Source organism: Euprymna scolopes, chromosome 25 (genome assembly GCF_053919585.1).
Source record: "Euprymna scolopes isolate OS-2025 chromosome 25, ASM5391958v1, whole genome shotgun sequence".
Taxonomy (NCBI): domain Eukaryota; kingdom Metazoa; phylum Mollusca; class Cephalopoda; order Sepiida; family Sepiolidae; genus Euprymna; species Euprymna scolopes.
In genome coordinates, this window is record NC_136506.1 from 67,367,276 (window position 1) to 67,392,448 (window position 25,173).

The 25,173-nt window shown below is 35.3% G+C and overlaps 1 protein-coding gene across 1 annotated transcript in view; it reads right to left on the reverse strand.

Annotated features, from left to right (window-relative positions):
* LOC145247221 (uncharacterized) overlaps positions 1-24,833 on the reverse strand; it is a gene marked incomplete at its 5' end in the record, with an annotated part of 38,705 nt that extends 13,872 nt beyond the window's left edge. The window contains 2 exons of the mRNA XM_080108848.1: positions 22,333-22,698; positions 24,495-24,833. Of these exons, the coding sequence (XP_079964974.1) occupies positions 22,333-22,698; positions 24,495-24,833 (705 nt within the window). The remainder of the gene's footprint in view (positions 1-22,332; positions 22,699-24,494) is intronic.
* Positions 24,834-25,173: the final 340 nt, after the last annotated feature.

The window sequence follows — 25,173 nt, forward strand, 5'->3', positions numbered from 1 at the left end:
TTAAGGGTCGGAGCAAATGCACAGACGTGGAAGAAACAAGCACCTAGCTCCAATCCCCGTGGCATCACCTTTACCTCTGTCCAGTTCCAACATAAGTGTTTTCTTGTAATTCATAATGCAGGAATTGCAAAGTACGGATTTCGTGTGAATTGCACGAGGTTTGAAATTACTGATTTTTATAGTCAGTGTCACGTGTGACTTGGAATTAATGTGATTATTTTCTGAGAAAAACAGTCTGTAATCCTGAACGTGAAAGCGTGCGTTTGTGACGATCTCGTAAGAACAGTAGGTCGAAATAACATTGTTGCCGTGGTTCATTTACTTGTCTCAAAATCTTGGTCCAGCTTTCAAACTATGTAAACAGGCTGATCTTAAAAAGGCTGCACTTCAATGCAACGGCGTTTTACAAACAAGACAGAAGAAGTCAAGGATTAACTTTTTTTTAATAACACGAAATAATTATTGCACTAAAGATTACAAGTTAGTATGTCCATAAGGCGTTAGTAACTTTGTACAGTTTATAGGGGCTGGCAGGTGTTCGCTAACAAAGTTCTTTGTTTATCGTCAATGTATACTTAGAAATAAAATCAACTTGACCATCCGGAAAACCGACCGTTTCTCGACTCAACAGCAAGACTATTCAGCGTTGTCCAGTGCACCATCTGGTTACACTTTTAAGACCTGACGAATCAAATTAATTCACGTCCTACTATCAACCAATCAAAAACCAGAATTGCTCCATAAAAATTAAACCTTTTTTAGCATTTGTTTTCTTCATGTCAACACGAGAAGAATCTTCCGCTCATCATCTTAACATCGCTTAACATACCGACATGCGTTGATTAACTTTCAGAAATTGATTTTCAAATGAACCTATCTTTGCCCAGGTCTTTATTTATCCTTCTTTCTTTCAAGTCAGTCCTCATCACTTCTTACCATGCTTTCCTTGATTTCCCTTATGGAATGGAACTTTTACTCAAATTGTTTTATACCTAGTAACCCAAGATCCTTCACCCATTCTTTCAATGTGATCATAGCATTGAATTCTTCTGTTCTGTACACATCTCCCTCTATGCCTATACGTTTCCGAAATTTATAATGATCGGTTAATTACTTTAAGAGTGCATCTTGTACATACAAGTATAGAAACATATAAGCATACGTAACTTTATAGAAAGATACTCTCTGTTCCAAGCTGGGATTGCACGGGATGTATTTATCTTCAGTTTGCTTTTCTTTTCTCGCGTTAAAATATGCTGCTTTTTTTTTTTTTTTTTTTTTTCCCCCTAAATATCATTTTTTGGTTCCAGTCATTGCTATAGAAGAATACAGAATTATGTCTCTTTTTTAAGATAATGGTTATTTAGGCCTTGAAAAAACATTTTCTGAAAAGAATGAACAACCTGTTGCAACGATCCACACATACACACAAAATTAATAAACCACAATCAAATATTGATTTCCTCAAAAGAAAGCTATTGTTGGCAAAAAAATAATAAAGAGAATAATTTTATTTTATACACTGGATAAGGAATAAAGAATAATAGCGATTTTTAAAAGAATAGACATTTTTATAGAATTCATGTTTTGGCCAAATTAATACAGCTGCACTATAAGTTTTTTTTTTTAAATATTTGTTGCCACTAAAAGCAATCTATACTGTACTTAAATGCCTAAAAAATAAGTAGAAACCTCTATTCTATGCAGAATGTAGTGTCCGGGGGGGGGGGGGTAGAAAAAAGGAATTAAAAATACGTCTACTGCTTCTAATTATATGCTGGAAATCTCATTAAGTATTTCTGGTCACCTCACATGCAGATGAGATGCTGCTGATTTGAATAAAAAGCCTGTTTTTTTTTTCAGAGACTTTGACAGCACTGTGCCGAATTTGGAGTAACGAATTTTAACAGCAGTTTATTGAATTTAGAGTAGCGAGCTTTGATAGCAGTGTATCGCATTTGGAACAGTGAGCTTTGACAGAAGGGTGTTGAATTTGAAGTATTGAATTGAACTTTGACAAATGTGTGTTGAATTTAGAGTCGGGAGCTTTGACAGGAGTTTGTGGAATCTAACCCCAGAAATTGTTAGTTGAAAGTCGAGAATAGATAACAATCCATTTGGGAAAGTGCAAAATAGTTAACAGCTGATCATTTAAGTACATATAAATATATTTTTTGTAACATTTTAAGAAGAAGGCCTAAAAAGTGCTGTTGCAGCTATCCTTTTCAATCTCCCACCTCGATTGTCTCTTCCTCAGCTGGGTTAGGAGGAAGCCATTGTCGAGTTTTAATATACGTAAATTAGAATGAATACGACTTTTTTTTTTTTTTTTTACAGATCTCACCATGGTGTAATGGTTAGTAATCTAATCTCATAAAATAAAAACAAAAACGTGTCATGAATAGTTAATGACTGTAAATGCCCATATTAATAACAAGATGAAGCATTCATTCAGACTAGATAATACATTGTAGCTATAATTAAATAATTATCCTTTACATCTCTTTATAATACGGTGTATTAACATTTATTATTAATTAGTAGAATTCACCTGATGTTGCCTGGGTGGAGATATATTGCATGTCATAAGGATTGTACGAAATTATAACATAAAAATGGACTTTTTATCCTGTTAAAAACAGACAGAATTTACAACTTGTTGACTTAGAATGAGTGTTTTTGCTAAATTTATGGTTAAATATGGTGTCGCAGTGTCAGGTTAACACTTCCATTTCTGTGTGCCAACTCAAATCCGCTGGTCGTCAGAGACAGACCGTGACAGAATATATCACGACCACACATGCTAAAAGTAGCAACATTTTTCAACAACAAAGAAACAACACAAAAACTTCATTTTTCACAAACCAAACAAAAAAAAAGCGACTTTTATTTTGGATCAAGATTAATACATATACAGGTTAATAAAACATGATATCTATCGTCTTTAACCGATCATCTGTGTTTGTCATATCTTTGCTATGTTTGGTGGTGTGTGTTGAGCAAAAGAAAAAAAGTGGTAGTAGGCAGGTAAGGCTCGAACCCGTGACGCGAAGGCGGTAGAGAAAGTGAAAAAAATCTGACGTTTTACCATTACTCCATAACGCGACCGGAAGTTCAGAACGTTGAAATTAAGTAAAATCATTCCAACCGATACAATGACTTGCAAAAATGGCGATGCAAAAAAAACGACCCTCCTTGTAGAAAACTGCCCAGTTGAAGGTGAAGCAATTAATGTTTTAATGCCAATTTTTTTTATATTTGTCGTCTAAAGTGTCGAGCTTCAAGATGATACTGATTTCATAAAAATCCGTCGCCTCTGTGGAAAGATTTAAGCAGACATGATGACAGTAACTCGTTTTTGAGTATTGCCATTACTTAATATAGCTCTGGCTCAAATGACGCAAACATGAGCACAACTAGCAGCACGTACCAGATTGTCACTTGTATGAACCTTCTACAGTCCAGCACATCCACCGATGACCGGGTCCAAGCTGTGATGCCCTGAACACCTACCAGGCCAAACCCTGTAAGTTCCAGAGCCTTTATTGCCATTCACACCCATATCTGCATCAGTCCTCATTGAATGTCCATTTGCTGTTTCAGGCTACAGCCAGCCTTTTTGTTATCGAGATACACACTGATTGCAAAGTGTGTATTCCATTGCATATCAAGTAATGCCTGTGCTTGAAGCTTTTTATAGTGAGGAAAGACTTTGCACTGAGACAATCCCACTCTCTAAACAACTGCCACATTGAACCAAAAAGAAGAGCAAGTCAACATCATTGGAAGCAGCAGTTGTCGCAGGTTTTATATCAGGGTTTTCCTTCTCCTAGAGAGGTTGCCTTCATCACAGCTTATGGGAGCCCTCTCCACCCACCATGCCATTTGATCTATGACTGGGACTTAGGTTGCTGAGCACCAGAGCATACTCTACACACCGGTGGGTCATGTATGCCGCAGCTGACAGGGCCTAAGGCCCTCTGGAGGTTTCTGTCAGGGTTATCTCACCCTTAGCCTTTGGTTAAAAGAACCTTGGCCCACAAGACAGTGGAGGTCCAGTTATATGGCGCTGTACACTCACCTTGCAAAAACATTTTCTGAAAAGAGGACCGCCATCTTATTACATTTAGGCAGACATACATACATACATACATACATACATACATGCATACATACATTTAAACAGACAAGTGAGATTTATATTATAGATAAATGATAGCTAATCTAAGAATAGCACTTGCAACATTGAAAGAACTGCCATGGGTAACAAAGAGAAAGCAGACCACTAGATCATTATGTGTATGACATCCTTTCTGACTCTTGGATCATGCAAAACTCGAAACTCTAACCATTTATAAATCTCACTTTAGGCATCGACTTATCTGTACATTTGAGAGCCTGTATTGTATCACCTATAGGCGACACCAGTCATCAAAGCTGCCGAGACAGTCTGAAGGTGATCCATCGCCCCAGTCTGCGTGAGTTATATCTGATATATGTGACCATGCATGATGCATGATGCAATGAAGAGCAGTACTAAAATCTTAGGGGTTATTCATAGACAAATGATTAAAATGAGGTAAATGACATATGTAACATCCTCGTAGTAGAGAAGCTTGAGTTAACCTTAGCATTATAAAAAGTTGCTTTTCCTACCCTTTACATAACATACAATTACAATATCGACAGCATATACGCACAAACAAATTATCATATGGCTGCCTGGTGTGCTGACCATTTCCACCAGCATCAATCACACTGTTATTTTTACAACAATAGATGAAAACTGAGAAATTGTAGCAATTCCTCCTCTTTATGGTAGCAGCACATTTAATACTTGTGGGCATCAAACGTTACCTATGATGGATTGCCTACCTCTTAAACTAATGGTTAACACAGACGCTGACCCTATATCCCATCATATGTCTGTATCGGTTCTCATACATTGGCGAGATGAAGTAAAAAAAACGACTTGACTGAAATGTGAAGTTGGGTGTCATTGAGCCAGTGCCCATTGGAGAACCCATCACTTGGTGGTGTCACAAGATGGTTATCTACACAAAGAAAAATGGGCAACATAAATGCACCGTCGATCTTCAAGCTTTGAATGCTTATACGACTCGTGAAATGCATCCATCACCACTCCTTCAGGTGCGATTAGTACTTCCTGGTAAAAAAACTAATCTTGATGCTTTAAATGTACCTCTTTTTTGAAGAGGACGGCCATCTTATTACAGTTATTACTCCTTGAGGTCGGTATCATTACAGAACAACACTACAAGGTTATATTGCACACAGCGATGGTTACATGATGAGATTGTTGCAGACATTCCAAACAAGACTAAGTACGTTAATGATGTTCTACTTTGGGCTTATAATCGAAGAAAGCTTTTTTCCAGACAGTGGTTAGATATTTGTGGAGAGAAATAGCATCATGTTGAGCCCCAACAAGTTTATCTTTGGAGCAGATGTTGTTGAATTTGGTGTGTTCAAAATAACAATGAACTCTGTCCATGCAGGAAACATGGCCATTGCGCGAACCTTTTCAAGTCTCACACAAAAACACACATTCACATTTCAAGCTATATTAATTGTCATATACATACGCACACACAAACATACGCGCCCACGTCCACACACATACACTCACATTCACGTGTATATACACACACGCTAACGTACACACATGTACTCACACACGTGCACATGTACGCACTCAAGAACGACGTCACTTCCTTTCAAATGAAATCCACACATGCGCAAAAGACACACAGGAAACAAGTATAAAAGGAAGACACAAGCTGTTTCCAGCCATTTTTAGGCCCAGCTTTCGAGTTGGTCGGTCTACGGACCGACCGCACATCCTCACACCACTTGCTACTATGTGGGGCAAAAGGCTAACAGACCGTACGTACACATTTTCACTCTTTCTCTCTCTATCTACTACTGGTCCCTGAGAACACCTTCACGTAGCTGACTGCTAACTGACGTCAACCCTCTATTCTTTGTCTTTGTCTACACGCTGGACTATCATTCTCATTTTCACTACGTTACTCCTTTCTCTTCCCATGCACGAACAAACGATAGTGAGATGAACACACATTTCATTTTTCCTTCTACAATACTAGTCCTCCACAAATGATGATGACCCCTTTATTTTAAAATGGAATGGATGAGGTTGAACGAGACACTCATACACACTCACTCTCTCTCTACGACAATACACTTTTCTTCTCACCAGTTAACAACGAGAGATGCACGGCAAACTATAGACTCTTTCTCACCAGTTAACAGCAAGAGACGCACGCCAAACTAAACACGGGTGGTACCCTTTTCTTTCATTTGTTTCTTTCACGAAAGAAATTCCTGTTCGTTTAATTTTAACACATCATTCGTTTCTTCCTCAAGACAATTCATTTTCCCTATTTTACACCACCACCACAAAATGGTGACAACCGAACGCGAGACGAACAAGAATTGTCTCCTATGCCACAAGTCCACAATAAACTGGTGCCCGACTGACGCAAAATGAACAAGCATGGCGACCCTACCTTTTTTTAAATTAATTGTTTTGAGCGAGATGCGCGTTTTATTTGATAAAGAAAAAAACGAACTTTTCAACAAGAAAAACAAGTGAACTGCTACTGACAAGGATCTCAACGAACAGCAATGACTCAGACTCGGCAGAAAATAAACACGGAGCTCTCGACTTCATACCAAATTTTTTTAAGAAATTCAAGCTCGGCAAACATTTTTCACGGTTTCCTGATATTACCCTGCAACAAACGCGAGGAGCAAAATCACATAGGCCTATACACATTCCCTCCGGCACAGCAGATGCAACAACAAAGAAACAATTACAGGACATCCCTATCAACACATAGGAAGAAGTTGAATCAACAATACGAGTTGAGATGCTCCACGCACGCTGATAAACTCACAACTTGGAAGTTTCGTTGGCAGCCGGCAACCAAACCCAGTTCAACACGAATAAATGCGCAACTAGCGCCAGTCCAAACGATGCGCACATTACCGCAGACTCACTTGCGAAGATACCATCAACTGGGCACACACACGACGTCACCACGAAACAAAAAATTTTCCTTCCAAACGAACAATTCACTTCTCTGTCCAAGCAACTCTTTGCACATTTCAGCACACAACAAAAACCAAACAAACAAATGTCAGCCTAAAAAAAAAAATACCTTTTTTTTACGAACACACTCCGTTTTTGACATTCCGTTTTTGATGGTTTTTTTTTAAACAACCACGCCAACAGCAAAACAAAAAACACAGGACGAACAGTCAATTGCCGAAAACATTACTTACAAAAAAAAAAAAAAATATATATATATATATATATATATATATAAATATATATACACTGCATATATTTTTTTCCCCTAGGAAGGGGAGTATTGCGCGAGCCTTTTCAAGTCTCACACAAAACACACATTCACATTTCAAGCTATATTACTTGTCATATACATACGCACACACAAACATACGTGCCCACGTCCACACATGTACATATATTCATATTCACGTAGATACACTCACATTCACGTGTATATACCCACACGCTAACGTACACACATGTACTCACACATGCGCACATAAACGCACACATGGACGACGTCACTTCCTCTTTCAAAGGAAATCCACACATGCGCAAATGACACTCCGGAAACGAGTATAAAAGAAAGCGCAATAAGCGGCTCCTTCTTTTCGGCCCAGCTTTCGAGCTGGTCGGTCTACAGACCGACCGCGTACCTCACGCCATTTACTACTATGCGGGGCAAAAAGCTAACAGACCGTACGTACACATTCTCATTCTTTCTCTCTCTATCTACTACTGGTCCCTGAGAACACCTTTGCGTAGCTGACTGCTAACTGATGTCAACTCTCTATCCTTTTCTTTGTCTACACGATGGACTGTCATTTCTCGTTCCATTACATTACTCACTTCTTTTCCCACGCGCGAACAAACGATAGTGACCCGAACTTGAGATGAACACACATTTCCTTTTCTTTCTACAACACCAGTCCCGCAACGAACAATGGTTACACCCGCGCAGATATGAACACATGTTATATCTAAAACATTCATTCTTTCAACAGTAAATAAACGACAGGTTTATCTTATCCATCAATTGAGTTTTTGTTTCCTTCAATTCCATTCGTTTCATTATTCTTTTGTAACGGGATTGGGATTTATATATCCTAGTCCTCTACACCATTTTAGATTTCACAGAACCAAAAATTATCAAGTATATCCGCTCATGGTTTGGCCTCATAAATCATTTGTATATGCTTTCAGTGTGGCAGACTACATGTTACCGTTCCAAGAGCTCCTCAAGCTTGGCACCCAATTCAAGTGAGATGGAGTCCTAGAGTCTCCCCTTCAGGAGTCGAAAGCATCAATCATTGCTGTGCAATCAAACACGGTGTCTGCATCTTTGATCCAGACACCGTGTTTTTGGCTATTACAGAAACATTATGACTGCACAAAAAGTGAGCCAGCTTGCTGTTACTCTAGTTGGAAAGTTATACTAGGTGGTAGTCAGTTAACCCATGCAGTAGAGTCATCCAAGTTATTGTTGTTCCAAAATGAGCCTACCAAGGTCAAGGACCACACCACATCACCATGAGCCCATGCATGGAATATTGCTGCCGCATCTTGGTTGATGCATGGACCACTAGCCTATCCCTCTTTGATAGAGAGCACAAAACAGTTTCCAACTTAATAAATCCCATACTGTGTGCCAAGCTCCAGTCTTTGTCACAATACCGTAGTTTGTTTTACAAGTACTTCCATGGAATGTGTCCGGTGAACTTACTGCACATTCAACCCTCAATGAAACACTTCTGACCCACCAGATTAGCAACAAAATCATATCTATTCACGCAAGAGATCCCAAGATGCTGGAAATTTTTCTGCTACAGGGTAGAACAATAAAATTGTAGCCCTAAAGAAAAAAACAGCTTTATTCTAAAATTTTTATTGAAAAAAATCAAATCAGATAACTTGATTATGTGGTAGAACTGACATTTATTCAATGTAGCTGCCTTCAGCCACAATCATTGCCTCAATACAGGTCCAGAACTGGGAGCATGCCTTTTCCACAAGTGCCGGTGGAAGCTCGTGAATACTTTGCAGATGGTGGTTATCAGGCTGGCTTTGGTGTTGTGGGAGGTCATGTTGGTGATGTTCTCAACATATGACCAAACGAAGTAGTCTAGCAGGTTTAGGTTGGAGAGGAGGTGGGGCCAGTGAGAGAAGGGTACAAGTCGTAGCACTCATTCTGAAGCCAAGCCTGGGTCTCTTCAGACTTGTGGGTCAGCACCGAATCCTGCTGCCACATCCACGATCTGCCACTTGATTGTACCATATGATCACCACACTATTCAGCACATTCAGGTACAGTTTGGTGTTGACTTTCAAGCCAACTTCAAAAATGTGAAGTTATATGATGTGGCCCTCACTTGAAACCACACCAAAGACCATAACTGTGGCCAACAACTTAGTTTTCATCACCCTGGGCAAGCTTCTTTTTTTTTTTTTTACACAGTGATCACCACTTATCAAGGCCCAGAAGCCACTCAGGGATAAGGGTTATTGCAAGTACATTACGTTAGTGTGGAGATTTGATGAAGTGTTTACTTAAGGGGGCGGTTCATTAGGAATTTGTTAACGTTGAACTTGAAGACATCCAAGTTGTAGTCCGGTGGGAAGCAGGCAGACGGAACAGAGTTCCACAGGCGTGCAGTTCTAAGAAAGAAGCTTTGTTCATGGAATACTCATACAGACACGCTTGACGTCACGTAATTTAATTAATACACATTTATTTTTTCAAATACTAAAGGGAGACAACTCAGTATTACTTGCACACGATAACTTGCCTTTAATCTGCTTCATTGAGTATGAAAAGATATATCCGCTCTAACAGTTTTCTTATCAAAAATAAATATTTCCAGAAGTAATCAAAAGCGAACTATAATATATTCATGCCAATAACATCATGTAAGGTAAACAAGCTTTAGGTTAGTCTGAATCAAGTATCAATATCTCAAATTTGGGTGTGACTTTGAAAATCCAACAAGATAGCTTTATATGTTAGATTTCCTAACCTTGTGTTTGAGAGTATTTATTCTATTAAGTGTTGATATACAATATAACACTTTTTACATTTTCATGCTTGTTGCTTTTTACAAATTTGTAATTATTTTAAACTAGCTGTATATACCCGGTGTTGTCAGGTTGAAACATATTGACAGGCCGGGGGTTTAATCACATACTACTTAAGATGCACTGAATATCTTAACTTCTTAAAAATAAATAAATCAACTTTAAATAATATTTCTAAATAGAACAATCCAAACAATTCTATTATAATAAATAATTTATAACATGAACTTAATTATTAAAATAGATTTTATTATAGGAGGTTATTTCTTGAATGTAGATTTTATTTGAATAAATAGTATATATAGAAATCATAGAGAAATGAAAGTGCGCGAACGTCCGTTTTCAATTCCAAAATTAATTTGTGAATCAGTACATTTTGCACATATTAATCAAATTGTGAACAAACAAACTCATTATGAAAATGTCTTTCACATAATAAAGACGAAATTTTGTTAATTCACATTGATTTTATTCTATACCCTTGATTGTATACCTTTTGTCATCTATTCATTATATGTTTGTTGTAATTGCTTCAACAATCACAGAACAAAGAAAAGGGTGAAAAAAGAGAACACCTCTACTGCCACTACTGCAAAAAGAAATAAAGAGACCTCACACCTGATTGAGCATACTACTATTGCTTGGTTTGTAATTATATCAGATATCAGATGTCGAACTCTGATGATTAATAAAGACAAATATTATTTATCCATATATTGATTTCAATCACTCTTATTGGCAAAAGTTTAGCTAAGTGCCGCAAGCCATTTAAAAAGATAATCAGAAGATGCTACCATCTGAATGTTTGTGCAAGGTAACTTCGAACCTGCATATTGTAGGTATCATCATGATCTCATATGGCAGGTTGTTCCAGGGAGCAGAAACATGAACAGATAATACTGTCTTTCTTTTGTTGAGACAAAAGTGACGATGGTACATCTGCGGTAACCACACAGACTGTGACTAGTGACAATTAAAAACTTCTATAATGATATTGAAATTTCTGTTGATGATTTCTGTATGCTAGAATCAGGTTTCCTTGTAAGTAAGAACAATTTTTAGTCTTTGAAGCCATTCTTTATAAGTACGAGGTGCCTTCAATGAGTCTCCAGACTTTTTTGTACAGGCATTTAAAAATTCAGCACGTTATTGCTCTACATCTTATGAGATGACTTACCAAGTTTTATGATTTCAGGTTGTCAGTAGCTACAACAGGAATTGGAATACAACCTATTAAAGCCTGATTGTCACAGCTGGTAAATTTCAAAACTGCAATCTGGACATGAGGACATTTTAGAAGAACGATATGCAATAAGATTCTGTTTTAAACTTGGAAAAAATGCCACAGAAACGTATGGAATGCTTCAGACTGCTTTTAGACCATCTGGCATGAATCAAGTATCTGTTTTTGAGTGTCATAAGAGATTCAAGGCAGGCAGGGAGTCTGTGAGGGATGAGAGGTGTGGGAGGAGTAAGAAAGTCAGAACACGTGAGTTGATTGGCCAAAAAATAAATTTCATGGATAAGGATCGTCGTGTGTCTATAAGGACAATAAGTGCACAGTTTGATGTCAGTGTGGGAACTGTACACACAATTACTCGCGATGAACTGAAGTTGTGGAAGATTTGCGCAAAGGGACCAGTCCACAACTCTATCCTTATCACAGACTATTTGACCAAGATGGGTATCAAGACAGTTCCTCACCCTCCCTATAGTCCAGACCTTGCTCCCTGTGACTTTTAGTTATTTCCTAAGCTCAAGGAAAACCTTAGATGATGGTGTTATGAGACAATGGAGGAGATGAAAGAGGCTGTGACGAGAGTCATTGACACACACATGCAAAGACTTTCATGGTGCGTTCCAGAAGTTGTTGGAAGGGTACAACAAGTGCATTGCAGCCAGAGGAGATTACTCTTAAGGGGACTAGAGTTTCATGTGTGTACTATCAATAAAAGTACTTTTATGAAAAAAGTATGGAAACTTATTGAAGGCACCTAGTAAGCGTTGAGTATCCCATCACTATCGTGGTTGTCAACAGTTGAACACACTTTGAAGATAGAGATTTGCCACTTGATAGCATACTCAAGAATTGTCTGTACTAAGGTTATGTACAGGGAAGGAAAGCACCTGATCCAAGACTTGTATATGATTGTATTGAGTTTTTTAATTTATCTTCTTTTCACACATATACACGATTTCTTTTTAATTCATCTCTTTCAATCCCCTTCATGTCCCCTTTCTCCCTGAGATTCTCATGTATGGCTCTGCTTTTGATGAGAAATCGACTCTAAAACTTCTTGGTCTTTCTTTCTCATCGAATCTTTCTTGGAGTCCATATATTAGATCTATTGCTATTTCTGCTCCTCATAAATCGGTTTTCTCTATTGTTCTGAACACTTTCTATTATTATCTATTATTATATATTATTATCAATCACTACAACTCTACTATCAGACTATGTATGGAGCATTGTTGTCAAATTTGAGCTGGTGAATCTTTGTTCCATTTGAGGGCTTTTGATAAAGTACAGAAACGCATCTTCTCTGTAACTTCTCTCTCACAGACATAATGTTACTAGTCTCAGTCGTTTTTTTTATAAATACTATTATGGAATGTGTTCATCAGAATTCTTTAATCCATTTCTTGTTTCGTTTGTTCTAGCTCATCTGTCTCGTTATACAAGTAATCTCAATCAATTCACTGTTTTTATGCCTCATTATAATACAGCTTCCTATTCCAGTAGCTTCTTTTCAAGTACTGCAAGTTTGTGGAACTTTCTTCCTGACTTGAATTTTTTCAAGATGAAGGTCAATAGGCATCTCCTACCTTGTGATAATCATCTTTAGCTCCTTTCCTTATATTAGGAAGCTTTATCCTTTGTTTGGAGCTATTTTCATGTTCAACAATTACAAGCATTATAAGAACAAAGAAAGAGATGAAGGAACAGAACACCTCTACTATGGAATGAGAGAGAAACACAGAGAGAGAGAGAGAGAGAGAGAGAGAGAGAGAGAGAGAGACGTCACACTGTCACATCGCAGGAACAAACAAACAAAAATAAATAGGAAAGAAATAAAAATCCGACTTGGCACCTTTTTTTTTTAAGTGCAAATGAAATGCATTTATTTTTGGTTCTTTTAAAAGAATACATTTCGTTATTTTTTCCAAAGTCTTTGTGCACACACGAATGCTTTTTAAAAGTCTCTGTCCCTGCCACTTTTTTGCCCTCATATTTACATGTCCATCTTCCTCGACATGCAAATTGCATCTCTTTTCAACCACGTTGTGTATTTTCTTCCTTTTCTTGTGATGCAAGCTCGTGCACAATTTCTAATTTGCATATGTACTTTAAAGGGATACTGTTGCTGCTAATATTTTCGCTAGCCAGCTATCCTTCGGCTGGTGGTAATTTTCTCACACGTGTGCATACACACTCTTTTACAACACCTGATTGAGTTTATTACTACTCATGTCAACAGAACACAACAGCTACATGTAACAAAAAATGTGTTTCAAGAAGAAAAAACACCTTAATGCTGTACATGTAAATGATAGAGGAGCTTGTATTAGGGTTAGGGTTAGGGTTAGGGTTAAAAAAATACAACTAACTTTTTTTGGTGTATATTACTTGAGATTTATTAAAGATTGCCTTTTAGAATTAAAAAAGTTACATGTTTTTATTTTAAAATATATTTCAAAATTCCAACTTGCCAGCCCGTGGGGGTGGAGGAATGACTTATTTGTCTTCCCTTCATGCATGTTTGGTTTTTGTAGGAAGCAATCTGAAATTGTGTGTCAGTCAAAACGTGTAATTAAAAATAGATATACACTTATAGTTTAAACGTATCCTGTATGTGTATTTGCGAGTAAGATAGAAAGAGAGTGAGTTCTGCAACGGTTTTCAAATCTCTATCTCTACTTATGTTTATAAGGGGCTTTGTCTGTGTGTGTCTGTGTGTGTCAGAATTCATTCCCTATGGACTCCAAAACAATTAATGCGTGTAAACTGTGGTAGTGGCTCATCCGTCGCAACAACGAAGACCATCTGATCAATCTTAAGATGATGGATGACTCGCGCTAGGAATTGATTTAAAGTGAAGCCAGTCTCATTCTTTCATCCAAACCATCTTGATCCAACGGCAGGATAGGGTCAAGGTAGCTGGAGGTCATATGAGACGCAGGAGTTATCAGAAGTGTTAACGTCCTCCTACATCCAGTCTCTGGTCACTCATCTGGTACTGGCCAGACTCAACGTTGCTTAACTTCACTGATTTAACAAGAACTGGTGTGTCAATATGATTATGCTGTATAATGTGATATCGTACGTACGAGAGGAAGCAGTTTCGTAAATTATTATATAGATTCTCTTTTACATATCACTGGACGATGCCAAGTCTTTTATAGCAGGTTGCAACCTGTTTACTAGATTGTACATATATTTTGAATGAATTAGTTTATAGATTAGTGAAGATCAATAATGAAAGCTTGACCATTCCTATGTATTATTTCTGGTTTAGCAGAGTTTGGGAGAGATCGGTAAGGACAGTAGCTGCTTGTTATACAAATCAATAGATCGAGGAACGACCAATTTACTTTGATTTATTGGCAGAAATGTCAAATATTCCAAATGATGTAAAATCTAGGCTGTTAGTTTACTTGTTAAATAAATCCAGTCATGGACACACGTCTGTTTGTCCAAACCACCATCTTTGTTTTCTCAGCCAATAACTAGAACAACAAAAACAAGCAACGGCGATCACTCTAAAAACTTATCACAAACGAATAGAACTTATAGATCTCACTACAAGGGAGATAATCTAATGCATAACACGTCTTGTGCTATTCAGACAATTCTCAACTGGATGTCATGACCTTTTACATGACAATGGTGAAAAACATTCTGGTAACTGTTTTCATGTGGCTTCATGCCTTGTCTGGAGCGATTTTCATGGAAAAAAAAAAACAAAAGCTACTCAAGGATAAAAGTTCATGTCATTGTAACTTGGATGATGAACAGTACTATGAAAGGATTGAATGGGAATAGACAAAATTGGATTACTTAAGGGTAAAGCTTGGCAAATATTTGTTGACATTGCACATGAAGACAACCGTTTTATAGCCTGCAGGAAAGCACTCTCATGGCAATATTTTCTAAAGATAGGAAATTCTTGGAAAGATATTCTGTTAATAGAAATGGTATTTGATTTTAGGTACACAGAGGAAGAAAGAAAAATACTTTGCAGTGGTGGTAGCAAGATGCATCCTTATTGAGACTGTTTTACAGGGATGAACCAAGACTGGAGCTCAGTCGAGCACCTCCAATTGAAATAACAATAGTATAGAAAAAAGATTACCAATGCTTCTTTTGTAAGAAAGAAAGTACAGGGAAGAGAAGAGATTATCTCCACTAGATGGTGAATAGCAGCATTAGTCTCTTTTAAACTTATTCAAAATTTTTATCTCTTATCACAGTATAATGAGGAATCTGTCTCTGATGGTGGCCCGAATCTCTGACTCTGGCAAATTATCTGGGCAGCAACTCATCATGTAAACTGCTGGATTCGTGCTGTGTAGATGACACATAGCAATCGTAGGCATCTATCTCACTGATGTTAATCTCTTTTTTATGCAGCTGTTGGTAGATCTGTTGTGTTCGTTTTAGCAGCCGTTGTCTTTTTCTTAGTAACAACAGATATTAATAATGCCAGCACACACTCATTCGGGGTTTAACAATTCTTGGGGGGGGGGTTCTTTTTGGGAGTGAAGATTTATTCAATATCGATTACCTGACATGTATCTACCAGAGAGTGTCAACGAGTCTGTTAACGGTTATTTCTGTACCCAACCCTTTAGGGGAGCTGATTTTCCACACCCTCCAGCCTTGTGCCACATTCTTCTCTTATTATTATCAATTTGTTGTAGTCTATTGTAAATGTAAAAAGTCCATGGAGCTCATGTTTTTCTTTTCCTATTATTAAAATTAATGTGATCTAAAGGCCCAATTTCTAGCTCCTGTAGAGGGTTTGCTATCATGCATAAACGCTATGCTGGCAACTATTATATTGCTATGCTGGCAACTATTGTAAATTCAGCTGGATATTTTTCTCACAAGGTTTTCTCATACAATGTTTATTTACATTTCTTATTATATACTGATTACTAAATAATTTTACTCGTGGTGCAATGGGGACAAAAGTGGCTGGTTAATTTTCAGACAGCTAAAACCAAGCTTCTCTCTTTCCATCATAATCACTCTGACCCCCATCAGGCCCCAAATGAAATGAATGGCTCTCTTGACAAGCGTATGGACTGATCTTCACTCCTGATCTGAAATGGAATACATGCATGAAATCTGGAAAAATGGTTGGATCATCCTGTTTCTCCAGTAAGTATCTCACTGCTGATGCAATCCTCTATTTGTATAAGAGCCAAGTACATCCTAAAATGGAGTACTGTTGCCATATCTGGGCAGGAACTGCTCAGCATATCTTATCCTGCCTTGATAGAGTTCAAAACTGGCTTTGAGACCTAGTAGGTAATGCTCTTTTCTCTTTCCTGCAATCTCTTTTCCACAGAAGAGACGTTGCAAGCCTGTCTCTGCTCTATTGTTACTTTCATGGCAAGTGCTCGTCTGAGCTCCAATTTATGGTTCCCCCTCACCAAACTTTCACAAAAAATACTCGACTATCAATATCAGCAATTTCCCCCATGCTCTATCTGTGCCTAAATCTAAATGCAAATTCCATGAACAAATCTTCTTTATCTTTTTCCCCTGATTTATGCTTTCTGTTTTTAGAAATTAAAAATTTTTTTTAAAAAAACGCGAAAACTATTATTGTTTTCTTTTTGCTTTTTTTTTTCGTTACTGTAAGATGCAATCTGCGAGACTAACCGAATTTTACTTCCGGTTTCAACGACTCTAACCGTGAAATCTAACTATGACCTTTATTTATTAGTGCTTTCAACTCAACATTTATTTTTACACAAATATTACAACGCAACGAGATCGTGAATTCACTTGCATTACACTTAAATTAAAATTAAAACAAATAAATTCATTTAGAATTTGAGTGTGATGTGACTACTGAAACTAAACCAAAACAAACTTCACTGCGGAATTGATATTTGATCTAATTCACTTTTTAGTTAATTCATTACTTTTGGGGGGGGGGCGCTTTCGCCTCAATGATTCGAGTTCGAGCCCCCCTCCCTCCAAACATTTTTGGGATTTTTCAAGCACACGGGCACAGCCGGACCATTCGTATTGCATCACGTTCATTTTTTTTAATTGTTTTTTTTTTACACGATTTTTTTTTTTATAATTTTAACATTGTTTGTTTTTATAACATTTAAACAGGGTTATGACTTCGCTTTGTTTTCATTTTACCACCCCCCCAACAAACACACGCCTCTACCAGGGCAACGCCGGGTACCCCCTGCTAGTAAATCATAAATCTATGACGTCATGCCAAACTTATAATGATTTGGCACAAGTGTAGTTTAGCTAACCGGAAGTATTTTTTGCTTTCATTTTTAGAGGAGTTATACTAGGGAAAATAGGAGACAATCCAAAATTTAATGAGTTTTCAAACCAAAATTTTACCGTAATTCAAAAAAAGTTCATTAAAAACATAAAATATTACTTACAGAAATATTCATTGAATTGAATGAAAACTTTTTAAAAAATTACTATACGAGCAACAGTATTTAAATTTATTAATAAATATTGTGAAATGGAAAGTTTTCTTATAAAACTTTCTTCAAGAAATTATAATTATTTAAATGTAAAATGCAAAAGCCAAATTCGAATATCTTGAAATGTTTGTAGTTGTTTTATTTTTTCAATAATTTTATTTGAAAAAGTTAAACGATGAATGCTTTTGTTTTTTTTTTTTGTTTTTGTTTTTTTGAAAATGATAAAATTTCTTTAATAAAATAAAAGTCTTAAAAATCTAAAAATCATACAATTTCATTTTTCTCCTCTTTTAACTCTCCCCAAAAAGAAAACAGAAATATACTTCCGATTAGTTAAAGTGTATCTGTGACCATTATTTTCCTATAGTAATGTTTTAAGCTCTTTTAATAAGAAAGTCCAAATAGAGTAGTTATTAGAACCTCAGACTATAGATTTCAAGGTTTCGGTTTCTGGTTGCTTTATTTGTTTGGAATTTATTATTTATTGTTAATACACTATTTTCCATTTCTAAAAGTAGTTAAGATATCTGATATTTTAAATGAAACAAATTCCACAATGTATTTATTGCATTGAAAAAAAAAATGGGTGCTTGTTCAGAATAACAAAAAATGGAGAAATTGAATTTCAGTTAACACCGATGTTATCTACTCAGTTGTCATGTCAGAATTAGTAACATATCCCAAAATTATGAAAATGTAGAAAAGTAGAAAATTAATCATTAATTAAAATAGTTTTCAAAGAAATTGCAAGTTTTACAGATTTCAAACTATTAGTTACTTTTCTTGTTAAAGTTACATTTCAAAAATAATAATGGCTGATCAATGGATCGTGAAAGTACATGTTTATGTAATAATGTAGTAATATGTTACTTTGCCAAAACTACTCCAAAGAAGGTAGGCCCTCTACCGTGCTAGAAAGTTACTTACACCTGAGACTATCTTGCACCTCTACAAGCCCACCATTTTCTCCTGTACAGAGTATTACTGTCACATTTGAACTGGTGCATTTGCTAATAGTCTGTTACTCGTAGACAGGGTTCAAAACAGAGTCACTGACCTAATATCCTGCACTATCAGCTAGCCTTCAACCTCTGTCCCATCAATGAAATGTTGCATCCCTCTGCCTATTTTACAAATTTTTATGGAATGTGCTTCGAGAAACTTTGAGCCCTTGTACCTTTTCGATGTAAATACCCTCGACAAACCTGACAAACAGCTAAGTCTCATCCCTACACAGTAAAGATCCCTAAATGCCAGAAAGTGTGTACTCTAATAGTTTCTTCACTCAGACGACTAGACTTTGGAATTAACCTCCGGGTCCCTGCTTCCCTGGCTGTACTAACAAGCAGAAGCTCAAGTGTAATGTAAACTGACATCTTGCTGCTCAACTCCCAACATAATATCCCTGCAAATTATGTGTCAGATAGTAGCCCCCTAAATCAAAATGGCACTATGCCTTGTTTGGGGTGAAAATGCAAAAAAAAAAAACAAACTTGCAAACAAAAGTTAAAATTCACATAAAAATTAAGTAGATAACATTAGTTTTTAGTTAAAATTCACATAAAAATTAAGTAGTTAACAGTTTTTAGATGAAATTTAATTTTTCGTGCTTTGATTTTCCTTATTATTCCTAACACCAGAAATTGTGATAGGTGAGTGGAAAAATGAACAAAATTTCTATTTATATAAGATAGGAAGATATATGTATAGGAAATGTGTCTGCAAAAATTATTTTCATTTAAAAGAATATTTCGGATTTATCTCCCTTTAAATCTCTTCTCTGATTATTACCATTATTACCATTGTTCACGTTTGGGCGTATTTAATTCAATATCAACACATTCAATTACTACTCAGGTTTCATCCATCTCTATTGGAGACTGCAACCATAAGATGGACATTCGGGATTATTGTCTTTTATCACAGCATATTAAACATCTGCCTGCGAAAATTAGTGTCATAAATGGTGGAACAATTTTCTGACTCCATCAAATCATTTAAACAGTAGTTCATCATGTAAATAGCTGGAGTTTTGTGATGTAGATGACACGTAGTAGTTGTAGACATCTCACTGATGTTAATCTTTTTTTTTTACAGCTGTCATGTTGAATTTAGCAGCCGTTTTCTTATGATCAGAATTATGTGTGTGGAAATAATTTAATGAAGGTAAGAGGATCAATTTTTGGAATCCAGTCGATTATTCAGATGGCGGCTTCATGGGGATTTTTATCCCCCTCAAAAAAGTTCAATTCTTGTGTATGAGAATATAAGAATAATCCTTGAAGATAACAGCTCAAAGATGAATTGGGAGAGACAATTTTGGGATAGAAAGAATAACAACTGTTTATGTAATCGAACAACTGACGCTCATGCATTTAATTGCATATAAAAAAATGCATTTAAAGTAAAAACACTACTACATGATTTCATATCATGTTGAAGTGAATAAAAATTCCAAAAATTATAACAAAAAATCGAGTAAAAAAATAATTACAACACAAAAATAAATGTACCGAATGATGCAGCTTTATTAGTTTCTTCGATTGTATGCCACTTGTGTTTTTATGCTGCTTGTGTTTTTATGCTGCTTTTGTTTTTATACTACTTTCGTATTTTAAGCAGCTTTTTTTATTTCCACTTTTATTTTTATGCCACTTTTGTTTTGTATGCCACTTTTGTTTTGTATGCAACTTTTGTTTTGTATGCAACTTTTGTTTTGTATGCCACTTTTGTTTTGTATGCAACTTTTGTTTTGTATGCCACTTTTGTTTTGTATGCAACTTTTGTTTTGTATGCCACTTTTGTTTTGTATGCAACTTTTGTTTTGTATGCCAATTTTGTTTTGTATGCAACTATTGTTTTGGATGAAACTTTTGTTTTGTATACCACTTTTGTTTTGTAAGCAACTTTTGTTTTGGATGCCATTTTTGTTTTGTATTCCACTTTTGTTTTGTATGCAACTTTTGTTTTGTATGCAACTTTTGTTTTGTATGCAACTTTTGTTTTGTATGCCACTTTTGTTTTGTATGCAACTATTGTTTTGTATGCCACTTTTGTTTTGGATGCAACTTTTGTTTTGTATGCCACTTTTGTTTTGTATGCAACTTTTGTTTTTATGCCAATTTTGTTTTGTATGCAACTTTTGTTTTGTATGCCACTCTTGTGATGTATGCAACTTTTGTTTTGTATGCAACTTTTGTTTTGTATGCCAATTTTGTTTTGTATGCAACTATTGTTTTGGATGAAACTTTTGTTTTGTATACCACTTTTGTTTTGTAAGCAACTTTTGTTTTGGATGCCATTTTTGTTTTGTATTCCACTTTTGTTTTGTAAGCAACTTTTGTTTTGTATGCCACTTTTGTTTTGTATGCAACTTTTGTTTTGTATGCCACTTTTGTTTTGTATGCAACTTTTGTTTTGTATGCAACTTTTGTTTTGTATGCCACTTTTGTTTTGTATGCAACTATTGTTTTGTATGCCACTTTTGTTTTGTATGCCACTTTTGTTTTGTATGCAACTATTGTTTTGTATGCCACTTTTGTTTTTATGCAACTATTGTTTTGTATGCCACTTTTGTTTTGTATGCAACTATTGTTTTGTATGCCACTTTTATTTTGTATGCCACTTTTGTTTTGTATGCCACTTTTGTTTTGTATGCAACTATTGTTTTGTATGCCACTTTTGTTTTGTATGCCACTTTTGTTTTGTATGCCACTTTTGTTTTGTATGCAACTATTGTTTTGTATGCCACTTTTGTTTTGTATGCCACTTTTGTTTTGTATGCCACTTTTGTTTTGTATGCAACTTTTGTTTTGTATGCCACTTTTGTTTTGTATGCCACTTTTATTTTGTATGCCACTTTTGTTTTGTATGCCACTTTTGTTTTGTATGCAACTTTTGTTTTGTATGCCACTTTTGTTTTGTATGCCACTTTTGTTTTGTATGCAACTATTGTTTTGTATGCCATTTTGTTTTGTATGCAACTATTGTTTTGTATACCACTTTTGTTTTGTATGCCACTTTTGTTTTGTATGCCACTTTTGTTTTGTATGCCACTTTTGTTTTGTATGCAACTTTTGTTTTGTATGCCACTTTTGTTTTGTATGCAACTATTGTTTTGTATGCAACTTTTGTTTTGTATGCCACTTTTGTTTTGTATGCAACTATTGTTTTGTATGCCACTTTTGTTTTGTATGCAACTTTTGTTTTGTATGCCACTTTTGTTTTGTATGCAACTCTTGTTTTTATGCCAATTTTGTTTTGTATGCAACTTTTGTTTTGTATGCCACTTTTGTTTTGTATGCAACTTTTGTTTTGTATGCCACTTTTGTTTTGTATGCAACTTTTGTTTTGTATGCAACTTTTGTTTTGTATGCAACTTTTGTTTTGTATGCCAATTTTGTTTTGTATGCAACTATTGTTTTGGATGAAACTTTTGTTTTGTATACCACTTTTGTTTTGTAAGCAACTTTTGTTTTGGATGCCATTTTTGTTTTGTATTCCACTTTTGTTTTGTATGCCACTTTTGTTTTGTATGCCACTTTTGTTTTGTATCCTTCTTTTGTTTTGTATGCCACTTTTGTTTTGTATGCCACTTTTGTTTTGTATGCAACTTTTGTTTTGTATTCCACTTTTGTTTTGTATGCAACTTTTGCTTTGTATCCTTCTTTTGTTTTGTATGCCACTTTTGTTTTGGATGCAACTTTTGTTTTGTATTCCACTTTTGTTTTGTATGCCACTTTTGTTTTGTATCCTTCTTTTGTTTTGTATGCCACTTTTGTTTTGGATGCCACTTTTGTTTTATATGCAACTTTTGTTTTTTATGCTACTTTTGTTTTGTATCCTACTTTTGTTTTGTATGCTTATTTTGTTTTTTGTATGTCACTCATGTTTGTATTGGATTCAACTTTTGTTTTGTATGCCACTTTTGTTTTGTATGCAACTTTTGTTTTGTATTCCACTTTTGTTTTGTATGCAACTTTTGTTTTGTATCCTTCTTTTGTTTTGTATGCCACTTTTGTTTTGGATGCAACTTTTGTTTTGTATTCCACTTTTGTTTTGTATGCCACTTTTGTTTTGTATGCAACTATTGTTTTGTATGCCACTTTTGTTTTGTATGCAACTTTTGTTTTGTATGCCACTTTTGTTTTGTATGCAACTCTTGTTTTTATGCCAATTTTGTTTTGTATGCAACTTTTGTTTTGTATGCCACTTTTGTTTTGTATGCAACTTTTGTTTTGTATGCCACTTTTGTTTTGTATGCAACTTTTTTTTTGTATGCAACTTTTGTTTTGTATGCAACTTTTGTTTTGTATGCCAATTTTGTTTTGTATGCAACTATTGTTTTGGATGAAACTTTTGTTTTGTATACCACTTTTGTTTTGTAAGCAACTTTTGTTTTGGATGCCATTTTTGTTTTGTATTCCACTTTTGTTTTGTATGCCACTTTTGTTTTGTATGCCACTTTTGTTTTGTATCCTTCTTTTGTTTTGTATGCCACTTTTGTTTTGTATGCCACTTTTGTTTTGTATGCAACTTTTGTTTTGTATTCCACTTTTGTTTTGTATGCAACTTTTGCTTTGTATCCTTCTTTTGTTTTGTATGCCACTTTTGTTTTGGATGCAACTTTTGTTTTGTATTCCACTTTTGTTTTGTATGCCACTTTTGTTTTGTATCCTTCTTTTGTTTTGTATGCCACTTTTGTTTTGGATGCCACTTTTGTTTTATATGCAACTTTTGTTTTTTATGCTACTTTTGTTTTGTATCCTACTTTTGTTTTGTATGCTTATTTTGTTTTTTGTATGTCACTCATGTTTGTATTGGATTCAACTTTTGTTTTGTATGCCACTTTTGTTTTGTATGCAACTTTTGTTTTGTATGCCACTTTTGTTTTGTATGCAACTATTGTTTTGTATGCCACTTTTGTTTTGTATGCAACTTTTGTTTTGTATGCCACTTTTGTTTTGTATGCAACTCTTGTTTTTATGCCAATTTTGTTTTGTATGCCACTTTTGTTTTGTATGCCACTTTTGTTTTGTATGCAACTTTTGTTTTGTATGCCACTTTTGTTTTGTATGCAACTTTTGTTTTGTATGCAACTTTTGTTTTGTATGCAACTTTTGTTTTGTATGCTAATTTTGTTTTGTATGCAACTATTGTTTTGGATGAAACGTTTGTTTTGTATACCACTTTTGTTTTGTAAGCAACTTTTGTTTTGGATGCCATTTTTGTTTTGTATTCCACTTTTGTTTTGTATGCCACTTTTGTTTTGTATCCTTCTTTTGTTTTGTATGCCACTTTTGTTTTGTATGCAACTTTTGTTTTTTATGCTACTTTTGTTTTGTATCCTACTTTTGTTTTGTATGCTTATTTTGTTTTTTGTATGTCACTCATGTTTGTATTGGATTCAACTTTAGTTTTGTATGCTATTTTGGTTTTGGATGCAACTTTTTTATGCTACTTTTTTATGCTACTTTTTTTAGTATGCCACTTTTGTTTAGAATGCCACTCTTGTGATGTATGCAACTTTTGGTTTGTATGCTACTTTTTTGTATGCAACGTTTGTTTTGTATGTCACTTATGTTTTGTATGCCATTTTTGTTTTGTATACCACTTTTGTTTTGTATGCAACTTTTGTTTTGTATGCCATTTTTGTTTTGTATGCCACTTTTGTTTTGGATGCCACTTTTGTTTTGGATGCCATTTTTGTTCTGTATGCAACTTTTTTGTTTGCCACTTTTGTTTTGTATCCCACTTTTGTTCTGTATGCAACTTTTTTGTTTGCCACTTTTGTTTTGTATACCACTTTTGTTCTGTATGCAACTTTTTTGTTTGCCACTTTTGTTTTGTATCCCACTTTTGTTCCGTATGCAACTTTTTTGTTTGCCACTTTGCTTTTGTATGCCACTTTTGTTTCATATGCCACTTTTGTTTTGTATGCCACTTTTGTTTAAAATGCCACTCTTGTTATGTATGCAACTTTTGGTTTGTAAGCTACTTTTTTGTATGCAACGTTTGTTTTGTATGCCACTTTTGTTTTGGATGCCATTTTTGTTTTGTATACCACTTTTGTTTTGTATCCCACTTTGTTTTGTATGCCACTTTTGTTTTGTATGCCATTTTTGTTTTGTCTGCAACTTTTGTTTTGCATGCCACTTTTGTTTTGTATGCAACTTTTTTTTTGGATGCCACTTTTGTTTTGGATGCAACTTTTGTTTTGGATGCAACCTTTGTTTTGTATGCCACGTTTGTTTTGTATGCAACTTTTGTTTTGTATGCCATTTTTTTTT